Below are 12,369 nucleotides of genomic sequence, written 5' to 3' on the forward strand. Positions count from 1 at the left end.
TGAAAGTAAAGTTTGATGGGAAACCAATAAATGAATACATGGGCTTCAATGATGAAGATGAGACATTTTACTTGGAGAAGGTGGCGATGGATGAGGATTCTCGCCTCTGGTTGGCATCATACCTGGCTCTCTTGGATACCACCCAACATGGTTGATATCAGGAGTTCCTATCTTGAGGAACACCATAAACTTTGAGGCGAAGGGTTGGGAGACTTTTGTATACAGCAGGATAGACCCCACTACCCATGAAAACACATTACCGGTCTCCCGAGCGATATTAGTGGCAGCTGTTATGGCGGGTTTCCCGATCAATCTCGGGAATGTTATGTCTAGGGTAATTATCAGAGTGGTAAATGTGGGTGATAGATCATACCCTTTCCCGAACATCCTTACCATGTACTTGAAAAATCAGGAGGTGGAGAAAAGAAACTTTGATGTGAAGGTAAAACCCAAAATGCCCTTTTCATGGTACAACCTCTAGGGTCCAGACAAACCCAAATCCAAGGTATCCAAGGGCAAAGCTACTACTCTCACTAGCCACTCTGAAGAGCCAGTAGTGGTAGTCACTACTTCTCAGCCTCCCACTGCCATACCAGATCCTGCCTCTGGACCATCTACCTCCCTACATCCAGAAATTCCATCCTCCCCAGCATACCCATTGACTGCCCACCGATTGAGCCAAACACTCTCTAGTATCAACAATTGGATGCAAACAACAACTTCTAAGCTATCTGTGCTATTCAGTTCGGTGGCAGCCCAATCAATTCCCCCACAGCCACATATACCAGCTTCAGTAAAAGAGTCTCTCAAGGAGTTTCTGGACAACCAGAAGAAGCTCCTAGAGAACCAAAAGATTATCATGGATGCCCTTGTAGATCAAGGAAAAACACTTCAGGAGCTTAGCAAGTACACAAAGAAGCTGAAGAAGACTCGGGCCTCGAAGGGGTCGGTTAAGGAATTGAGGGGAGAGGTGGAGAAGATGAAGGCAATTGATCACCTACCATTGGAGCTACTATTGCAAGACCAGCCTCCAACAACTCAGACAGAGCAGGACCAGGAGTAGGAGATTGAGAGAGGACCCAAGAGGAGGAGAATAGTGCCCAGGCTCGATGATGTAAAGATTCAGCTGGAGGACCCTAAGGGAGGTGCCTCTAGCCAGCCATAGGCCCCAGAGCAGACAGAGGATCCAGGGACCCAGCCACAGGACCCCAATGCAGACGGAGGATCCATAGGGAGTTTTTTTTACTCTCTACCTTTCTTTTTGAGCTTATTTTTTGTTAGTCAGCATTGAGGACAATGCTAGCTTTCATTTGAGGGGGTGACCCTACTTTGATTAATTGGTAGTTGGTTTGTAATTATGAAACTATTTTCTTTCTTTATGCTCAATTTTCACTTTTGGTATGAATCTAACTATACCTTTTATTTTACTTTTCGTTATTTTCCAGTCTTTATATATATGTAAAGTTACTTTCTCATTTATATATTCATTCCCTCTTATGTATGTTCTTCTAAACCCCCTATTATATATATTTAGTTTACTTTCCGCATTTTTATTCATAGCTTCTTTTGCAATATTCCTTAATAGTATAGCTTCTTATTTCATTTAGTAGCTTCTTTGTCGGTTCGTAGCTTCTTATTTTACAATTTTATGTGATCAATAAGCCTTTGGTTTTCTTAATGGCACGGTTCTTTCCAAAGGTGGAGTTTGTGTGAACCCGCTGGTTCTTCCCGATGATAGATGGCATGATAACCTTCTTAAGGGTTTGAGTATATTTTTATTTTTCTTTTTATGTAAATAGTAGTTAGTAAGCAATGGTGCCTCATGCAAAGCTTCACTTGGGCCTAACGCATTTACCTTTGACCTTATGGTTAAAAACAAATTGACGTAAAGGATGGTGATAGTTATGACCTTGAGACTCTTGTGTTGGATAAACAATCATCGAGTGGTTTCTTGGAACCATTGTGTTACTCAAATCTTAGCTAGGTTGTTGTTGGCCCCCGACTCTGTTTCTTTAGTAATCCTATAGCTTGTGTAGTGGGGTATTGATTTACAAGTCCAAGTCCTGTGCCAATGAGTCTAGAACTTGCTCTGAATGTTTTGTCTAGGCGAAATCCTAAGTGAAGCTCGACTTGACAAGGGATTATAGGTTCTTCTTGATCCTAATTGAGACTTGAAAACATCCATAGCCTACCAATGATAATATCCCTAGTCAACCTCATTGAGCCTTAGCCCTTATTCTTTCAATAACCATGATACAAACCTTTATCCGTTCTATAATGATCCTCTCTTGGCACCCTATCTTTCCTTAGCACAAGTCAAAAGTATAAGTTTGGGGGGACAGACGAGGAATGCAAAAGTAATAAAAGGTACAAAATGATGAAAAGGAAAGGCAAAGAAAAAGAAAGAAAAGCGAAAAATTAAAGAAGAAATGAAGGGATTCCACGAAAGCAAAATATGAAAGGCATGGAAAGATTAGAAAGGAGAAAAAGAATTGAAATGAACAAGAAAGAGTGGCAGTGTGTCTCTCTAGCCCCTAAAGAAGAAGTAAATGACTTAGAAAGTCAAGAAAATGTGTGCCAAAATGAAACAAATGAAATCCTTAAGGGAAGATGAAACCTTCTTAATGTGAGATATTGATTTGTAAGTCCAAGTCTCATGCCAATAAGTCTAGAACATGCCCTAAATGTTTGTCTAGGCGAAATCCTAAGTGAAGCTCGACTTGAGAAGTGATTATAGGATCTCCTTGATCCTAATTGAGACTTGAAAACATCAATAGCCTACCAATGATGATATCCCTAGTCAACCCCAGCATAGCCCTTATTCTTTCAATAACCAAGATACAAGCCTTTACCCATTCTAGAATGATCCTCTATTGGTACCCTATCTTTTCTTAGCACAGGCAAAAGTATATGTTTGGGGGGAGAGACGAGGAATGCAAAAGTGATAAAAGGTACAAAATAAAGAAAAAGAAAGGCAAAAAGAAAAAAAATGAAAGAAAAGCCAAAAGTTCAAAAAACAAAATGAACAATGTAGAAGAAATGAAGGAATTCAATAAAATCAAAAGAAGAAAGGCATGGAAGGATTGGAAAGGAGAAAAGGGATTAAAATGAACAAGAAAGAGTGACAGTATGTCTCTCTAGACCCCAAAGAAGAAGTAAATGACTCAAAGAGTCAAGAAAATGTGTGCCAAAATGAAGCAAATGAAGTGCTTAAGGGAAGATGAAACCTTCTTAGACCAATATATCCTACCCTGAACCAAAAACTTTCATTACACTCCCACAAAAGCCTATATGATCTTGAGTTGGGTGAGCTTACATTAGTGGTGACTTACATAAGGGACAAGTTTATGGTACTTAGATCCGGACTTGTGACCTTCCTACTAAGAGAGATGAGTGTGTTTTCCACAATCCTCGTTCTGGGTGATACAATCTCAAAGTGAGGTTTGCTTATGGAGAGTTGAAGAGTATGAGTTTGGATTCCACAACGACCAATATAACAGAAAGAGTTTCCTTGATGAGTTGAGTCAACTCTTGATGCTTTTGTGTCGCACTATAGCCATGGTGCTAAAAAGATTATGTATTGTTGATAATGCATTTGAGTTGAGGGTAATTGTTAGTCCCAATTAAATCTTGATGAGGTTACTTTAGAACAACTGAATTTTCCTTTATTTTATGTTAAGGAGGTGGGAATTACTTTGTTTGCTTGAGGATAAACAAAAGATTAAGTTTGGGGGAGTTGATAACAAGGGACTCTAGTCTATTTTATGCTCTTTTTTGCTTGAGTTTAGATAAAAAGTGTGTACAAGTATTCCCAAAAGCTAACTTATTGTGCTTGTTTGCAGTGTTAGGTCAAAAAGAGACAAGAAAGTCAAAATCAGCTAAAAGAAGAGTGAAGTCTGCACAAGTCAAAGCTGAGTCAACTGAGCGCTAGCGGAAAATCAATCGCGGACGCGGAGGACCCACCGCTGAGGTGGTCATGATCTAGAGGTCCGCGGTGGCAAGGTTCAGAGAGATGAATTTTCTGGGATTGAAAGTTACTGCGACCCGCGGTGATTTTATGTGGCCGCGGTGCCTCTACCAAGACAAAGGTCCTTCTATCGCGGTCAGCGGAGGAGAGATTCAGAGAGCCAAATTGAAGCTAAGACTAGAAGACCACAGACCATGGTTGATTTTATGCAGCCGTGGTAGCATCACCGCTGCATCGTTCCATTTTCCGCTATCAGTGGTACCTCCGTCAGGGGCATTTTTGTTTGAAAAATTTAGCTGTGTATAGATACTCCTTTTCCAGATTTTTAGGTCATCTTATCTTTAGTAAGCACGTGAAAATGCCGTTTTTACTTTTTAGAGTAATTTTAGAGTTTGTCTAACAATTAATCTTAGACTTTTATCTTGTAATTAATTTTTATGGGTTATTCTTCATCTCAATCTATGATTTCTTCTTCAATTATGAGTAGCTTAACCCATTAGCTAGGGTTGTGGCTCAACCCTAGTGTGGGTATTTAATGGGTCTTTTATTTTAGGGCTTTGATGCTTATGGGTGATTGATATTTGGCCTGATTTATGCCTTTTATGTTGAATAGGTGGTTGCGAACCCTAATTTGTGCCTTTTTGAATTAGGCTTTTCTTGAGAAAGAGAGCTTGAGTCTAGGAAATTCAGGCCAACAAGGAATTGGGGTGTATTCAAGAGATTGATAGTCCCAATTAAAGGGTTAAACCTAGAGATAGTAATACCCGATTTGAGCCAACTTTGCTTGCACAAATTGAACACCCAATTGGGCTTGAGAAAACCAATTAGGGCAAAGTCACTCAAACTACCAAGAGGTATAGAGTGAGTTGCTTCGTGCATTGGCTATATCTCGATCTAAACTATAACATTATTGCCCTAAGTTTTAGATCTCGTTAGATACTCACCTAGGAGTAAGTCACTTCCCTAATGCCTTTTTACCTATTTAGAAAGCCCTACAAAAACATCTACTTAGCTTAATTTCGTACATCATTAGTATAAAATTAGAAATAGAAAACAAACAACAAAATGATTGGAAGTGCAATCAAGAACATTACACATTGCAAGATTAGATAGGAATCCAGTTCCAAACAATATATTAACTCCTCGTGGATTCGATCCCGACCTTTTCGGGTAAAAGCTACATCGACCGCTCTTGACACTCTATAGTTTTGTAGGGTCGGCTCCGATCAGTATCCCCGATTTTTTGCTTCTCCCACAAGTGGGTTAGTGGGAGAGGAGAACATTCCTTTCCCAGAAAAGTGGAACTTTTCATGTAAGTTTCTTTTCATATTATATATTTCTCTTCTTTGTTTTATGTGAAGAATCTGCAATCTCATAACTATTTTTTTTCTATTTCAGCAACCATGGAAGTTGTTGAAGAAGTCCAAGATTTCTGTGGTTGGGTTAAAAAATTGTTAACCGTTGCTCCTATGGAAGAAAGGTCCTGGAAATTCCTTTCTAATAGGTTTGGATGGAAAGTGAAGACTCATGGTATCTTTCTCTTCCACTTTCTACCTTGCCTTTGTACTTACTTTGGCACTTATTAACCCTTTTCTTTACTAGGGTTTCCCATTCAGGGTGTGAGTGCCACATCGATTTCTACTTTGAGAATCTCTCTGTCAATGGCTAAAGAGATAATCTTGAGCTCTTCATCAAAAAGAAAAGCGGAAAGAGCGCATAGTTCTGAGAGTGAAGAGGAGTGGTATGAAGGTTCGTTGGTTCATAAGCCTCGATCTAGGAGACGTGTCGTTTTAGCTGAGGAAACTACTCCTTCGCCTAGTTTTGTTCCCACACACGAATCTGAATGTGCTACCTTAGTGAGTTCTAATAATGAGATGCCTGCTGCATCCCATGGCTCTACTGAACAACTCTTTTCTCGTGGGTTTGATGAAGATTTCGGATTTGTTTATGAGAAAACACCTCTTGCTTCTTTTACCGTGTCTGTTCCAACTGATCCTTAGTTCCCCGCACCAGTTGCTACTGCCAAATATCCGCCCGTGTCTATTTTGACTCCCTCGACTGTTGCTACTATTATAACTTCTCATGCTGAAGTTGGTTTCTCGAGTAGGGCAATGAAAAAATTTACCATCGAGGTTCCTGAGGATGGTAATCTTTTGAAGAAATTTGGCCAAGCTAATGTATGGATGAAACCATTGATTAGCCTAGTTAAGAAGTCAAAATTAGAGAGCCATAGTTCTTTAACATGGATGAATGATATCGCATATTAATCTTTAAAGGTATAAGCCTTAGCTTTTTATTTTGCATGTGATTTCCTTTTCATTGGTATCACATTTTTCTTTTCTTTGTGTAGATCAACCTCTTTGGCACGAAGATGATGAAGAGGATCGTACACATAGAACAGTTAATGAACAATTATCACATCGAGGCAGACAAATGGAAAGAGCAGTTCGATGGCCTTCAAATTGAAAAAGAAACCTTAGAGGAAGAAAAGTGTACCTTGGAGCAACGGGTGAAAGTAATGGCAGCAGAGTGGCAGTTGAGAAAGCCCCATCTTATTAGGCGGGCAAAGTTTAAAACCTTATCGAGTCTTCAGTTGCTGAGAAACTTTCTAAAGCGACTGAAGAAATTAGAGGTCTAAAGGAACTACTAAATCAGAAAGAAGTTTACGCTGGGGAGCTTGTTCAAACGCTCAGCCTAGCTCAAGAAGATCTTTGAGTGTCTTCTAACAGAGGTCAATTTTTAGAGATTTCACTTGCCCCCTTTCATGCTTCTTATGATGCTTCATTGAATGAGAAGGAAGATCTAGGAAGTGAGATTGAGCAGTGGGAAAGAGATTATGAAGCCCTTGAAAATAAGGCCGTTGTTGAAGTTAATTGGGCTTTCTAGAACACACGCCACGACACTTTAATGGAGGCAAGTCGTGAAGGCTTTGACTTAGCTGCTGAGATTGCAAAGATTAAAGAAACTATTGAGAAAACCCAACAATATTAGATCTTTTCTTCACTTGCGGTTGCCATTCCCGAGGGTGATGATGTTACTCCTGGTGAAGCTGTTGTTCAATCTCCTTCCGCTCAAGTTGTTCCTCCTGCTTCTGATGATGCCATTCTTCATCCTACTGGTTCATATTCTCCCCCCATAGTGAAAGTTTGAAAAGTTTGAAGTGTTGTTTCGTTTTTATTGGTGGAATGTTTGGAAGTTGACCCCTGGTCCTATTTGGGGGTTTAGTAATGTTTGAAAAGTTTTACCCCTAGTCTGTTTTGGGGTTTTAGTATCAAGTAATTAGGTTGGAACTAAGTTTTATACATTAGTTATAACCAATTTTATAATATTACTAAACTTTTGTCCAACTCTTATAATACATTTGCTTTGAGTTTCTGTTCTACTCTCTTAGTGGTTTACCCTTCTCTTATGTTTATAAGTTTGGGCTTTATTTTCTGCCTATTTTAATGTTTGAGTTTTTGTTTTACCCTTTGTTATTTAACTTTGCATTAAAAATGCTTCAATGCTTTGTGACTTTTTTGAATAGGCAAGAATTATAAAAGAGGGCCCTTTTATATACAACACCTAATGAAGAAGACGTCTCAACTTCATATTGGTGTAAACATATAAAATAACAAGTAGGAGCATACATATTTCTTAGAATAACTTTGAAGAAGTTTAGTATTCTTGAACTTTCAAACTATATACTTTACATGTATTCAAATAAGATTTACAACTCTTTCATAACTTTTTTCTTTTTACCAGATTTTACAAGATTTAGGGGTATATATCTTGAAACCCACGACTAAATATTTCTTTTAACCTAGATACTCATAAGATTTTGTAATTTACATCTGCGAGTGTATACTTCATCATAGGTTTTTGAATTAGGCTTGAATTTTTGCCTCTTAATTTGCTCGCTCTTAACTTCGATTTGTTGGGTAGATTGCCTCATACTTGAGTTGAATTCTAACTTTTCTAGTCTTCTTCGTGTCACGACCCAAGCCGATGGGCCGCGACGGATGCCTGAGTCCTACATATCAAACATCCTAAAGCATACGTCTAGGATATGAACCTGTATAACATCTTTTGAATTACGAAGATAACTTACATGAAGGAAACCTGCAACAAGGCATATGTGCATATATCAGCAGAATACACGGGGAGAGCTGGCAAGGCTGCTATAGGACCCTATACACCCAATAACTAAAAGCTGACAAGGCCACATATATATCAACTAGACATACTATCTACGACATCTAACAGAAATATAACTGTACAAAGACGGGACTGAGCCACGTCATACCCATATATATATATATATATATATATATATATATATATATATATACAAACGTATCGTACCAACATCAAAAGCAACTCCGGATCAAATGGACATGCCAACTCTCGCTGATCAGGGATACTAAGAAGGGGGACCATCAGCTTGCCTACCTGCACCTGCGGGGATGAAATGCAGGCCCCGTGAAATAGGGCGTCAGTACGAAAATGTACTGAGTATGTAAGGCATGAAAATTTGTACGTAAAAGACCTAGATGAAACATGGAATATAGAAACACATCTTTAAATCTAAATAACTTTGTAAATTTTAAAACGTTTATAACGTCATGCACATGTGTATAAATGTCGTGTTATAAATGGTTATGGATGTACAAAATATCATCAAGCCACTGAGGCATCCCATCATATCGTCTCGGCCATGTGGGCACATCATCAACATATACTAGTTGATCAGGTAGTGGTGCGTATATAACGCCGTAACCTCTTCCCATATCCTATATACATATACATACATATATACGCGTATATAACGCCGTCTGAGTCATATTTCAGCCACTGTGGGCAATATCATCATCATATACCAGCTTATCAGGTGGTGGTGCGTATATAACATCGTAGCCTTTTTTCCCGTATCCCATATAAATATAATATACATATATACACGTATATAACGCCATCTGTTCATGGGTCAATGCATATGTATAAATGAGTGAAATGCATGAAAAATATGTAATAATCTCAATATTCCTTTTGGATAAACTTTTTCGACTACGTATTATTGTAAGACCCATGAACATAAGATAATAATAATTTTCATGGGGAATCAAGAATATAGAAACCCCTACTATTTCTATGAACATCGTAATTTATGGAAGTTAGGTGTTTGCTCGTTTCATTATAATTTGGACCATGCCAAAAGAAAGAAGAGAGGGCCTTAACATACCCGTTGAACGAATCTGCTTCTGCAAAATTTGAACAAAATTACACTTGAATTCCTTGATATCCTGAACGTATTTGTTCTTCTTTGAAAATTTTGAACAAAAGAATGGACATAAAACTTGTTCCTACATTTCTTGGTTCGAATTTGTAAGAAGAAACCGTTTCTGATTCTTGAAGTAAAGAAACCTTTTTGAATTCTTTTGGTTTCAGTGTTCTTAGAATTTAATCTTTAAGTCATAAGCAATGTTTTGTTGCAAGGTTAAGCTTTTAAAATGAAATTGAATTGAAGTTTGAATTTTAGAAAGCAAAGCAACGTTCTGTTGCTAAACTTCAAAATGAAGGTGAAATGGGAAAGACTTGGATAGAGTCCTGGAAAGAATGGAAGGAACTTGTTATTTCTTTGACACCTAATCAAGGAACGACTTAATCATTTCTTGATATTGTGGCTAGTTGCCACGTGGGATGGGGTGGGATATTTAGTTTTTTATCCACTTATTAGTTAACTAGGTAATGTCCAGTTACCCGGTAATTAACCAATTATTCGCATAATTTAAAAATTACTCTAAATTATTTAAAATTCTACTTATTTTTAATATACTTTATATATATTTTACATATTATACAATCGTGGTCATATGGTACCTTGCATAGTACTAATTCATAATAATCGACTATTATCGCTCGACCTATATTTTATTTCCAAATTGGCCACTTAAACGAAACTCGATTTATTTAATCCGTGTACCCCTTTGTCTTTCATAACACTTATTTATCACTTGTTATAAATAATGTTAATACATTAACATCTAAATGAGCTCATCCCCAAGTCTATGTCAATTAACTGAAGATGAAACTTTTAACGTATGAAAACGTGAGATATAACATCCTTTCCCCCTTGGAAACATTCGTCATCGAATGTTTAACTCTCCATAATTTATATAACCTTGGTAGAGTCGCCTTTGTAACAACGTTACTACCAACTCTTCTTGTAGAAACCCAGTAATTTAGTGCCACGTAGGACCACAATCATTAACAACGACGATGGCCGCACACAACCAATAACAATAGCTAGCACAAGAATTCATACACACACCTTGAGGTTATGACGTCTCAGTCGGACCCTTCTCTGGAGGAGGAAATAAGTAGGGATATCTAGACTTCATGTCTTCCTCGGCCTTCGAAGTCATTGTTGTTCCTCCAAAGTACTTTCACGGAGGTTACCTTCTTATTCTGTAGTTTGCGGATTCGTTAGTCTTGAATGGCAACTGGAATTTCCTCATATGACAAGTCATCTGTAATCTATACATCATCCATGGGCACTACTGGGGTAGGATCGCCAATGTACTTTCGTAAAATAGATACATGAAAAATCAGATGGACAGACTCCAACTTCGAGGGCAATTTTAACTCATAAGCTACTTGGTCCACTTTCCGAATGATCCTATAAGACCTAATATACTGTGGGCTAAGTTTGCCTTTCTTGCCAAATCTCAGCACACCTTTAATAGGTGACACCTTTAAGAATACCTAGTCATCAACCCCGAACTCTAAATCTCGTCTCCGCACGTCAGAATATGACTTTTGACGACTCTGGGCTGGCAATAGTCGATCCCGGATAAGCTTTACTTTTTCTAAGTCCTGCTGAACTAGGTATGGCCTATGTAATTCAGATTCTTCAACATCAAACCACGCTATAGGCGACCTACACTTCCGTCCATAAAGAGCTTCGTATAGAGCCATCTGAATACTGGAATGGTAAATATTATTATATGCGAACTCAATAAGTGGCAGATGATTATCCCAGCTATCTTTGAAGTCTATTACACAAGCTCATAGCATATGCTCCAGTGTTTGAATAGTACGCTCAGCCTGTCCGTCTGTCTGGGGATGTAATATTGTACTAAGACTTACTTGAGTCCCCGATCCTTTTTGGAAGGACCTCCAGAAGTTAGCTATAAATTGAGCTCCTCTATCCGAGATAATAGATACAGGGACACAATGAAGGAATACTATCTCCTTAATATAAAGTCTTGCATAATCCTCTAAGGAATATATAGTTCTAATGGGCAGAAAATGAGCTGACTTAGTAAGCCTATAAACAATCACCCATATAGAATCGAACTTACGCTGGGTACGAGGTAAGCCTACGATGAAGTCCATATTGATTATTTCCCATTTCCAAGTCGGAATCTCCATAACTTGCAATAATCTGCCTGGTTTTTTTATGCTCAATCTTAACCTGCTGACAGTTATGATACTGAGCAACAAATTATGCTATATCCTTTTTCATTACATCCCACCAATATACTTCTCTGATGTCATGATACATCTTTGTCGCTCCTAGATTGATAGAGTAACGAGAATAGAGAGTTTCTTCCATAACCTGTCGACGCAACCCCGCAACAGTAGGCGCACACAATCATCTTCTATATCTGAGGACACCATCTTGTGTATTTCCAAACGGTGTCTTCTCCTTCTGAAGGGTGGTGTCCTTATAATGAACTAACACAGGATCCTCGTACTGGCATTCTTTTACTTCAGTTACTAATGAAGAGGTTGCCGTATTCTGAAGAGTAATTCCAATGTCACCTGAGTCCAGTATTCGAACTCCAAGACTAGCTAGCTGATGAACCTCATGGTCTATTCCACTCTTTTCTAGCTGTAAATATGACAGGCTAGCCTTAGATCTATGGATGAGGGCATCGGCTACTATGTTCGCCTTCCCTAGATGGTATAAAATATCAACGTCATAGTGTTTATGTAGCTCCAACCATCTCCTTTGACGAAGATTAAATTCCTTTTGCTTGAAAATATACTGGAGGCTCTTATGATCTGTATAGATATCAACATGAACGCCATATAAGTAGTGCCTCCACATCTTTAGTGCATAAATTATCGTAGCTAACTCTAAATCGTGGGTCGGGTAGTTCTTCTTATGCTTTCTTAGTTGTCTAGAAGCATAAGCCACAACCTTACCATGCTGCATCAGCACACAACCCAGCCCAATGCCTGAAGCGTCACAATAGATAACATAACCATCGGTTCCCTCTGGAAGCGTTAGAACCGGTGCTGACGTTAATCTGTTCTTTAAGGCTTGGAAAACTCCATTCGTGAGCATCGGTCCATTGAAACCTAGTTCCCTTCTGATTTAACTTACATGGTTATCTTAATCTTGTACAATTCCA

General features: G+C 38.5%; 1 protein-coding gene across 1 annotated transcript; it reads right to left on the minus strand.

Moving 5' to 3' along the window:
- Nucleotides 1–11,603: 11,603 nt before the first annotated feature.
- LOC138887556 (uncharacterized) lies at nucleotides 11,604–12,062 on the minus strand. The gene has a single exon (XM_070169316.1). The coding sequence runs from the start codon at nucleotides 12,060–12,062 to the stop codon at nucleotides 11,604–11,606; it is 459 nt and encodes a 152-aa protein (XP_070025417.1).
- Nucleotides 12,063–12,369: the final 307 nt, after the last annotated feature.

This window comes from Nicotiana sylvestris, chromosome 3 (genome assembly GCF_000393655.2).
Source record: "Nicotiana sylvestris chromosome 3, ASM39365v2, whole genome shotgun sequence".
Lineage (NCBI taxonomy): Eukaryota > Viridiplantae > Streptophyta > Magnoliopsida > Solanales > Solanaceae > Nicotiana > Nicotiana sylvestris.

Bases quoted from the DNA above. Each gene is read 5' to 3' on its own strand.
- LOC138887556 (XM_070169316.1), bottom strand. From the start codon at position 12,062: ATGTGGAGGCACTACTTATATGGCGTTCATGTTGATATCTATACAGAT.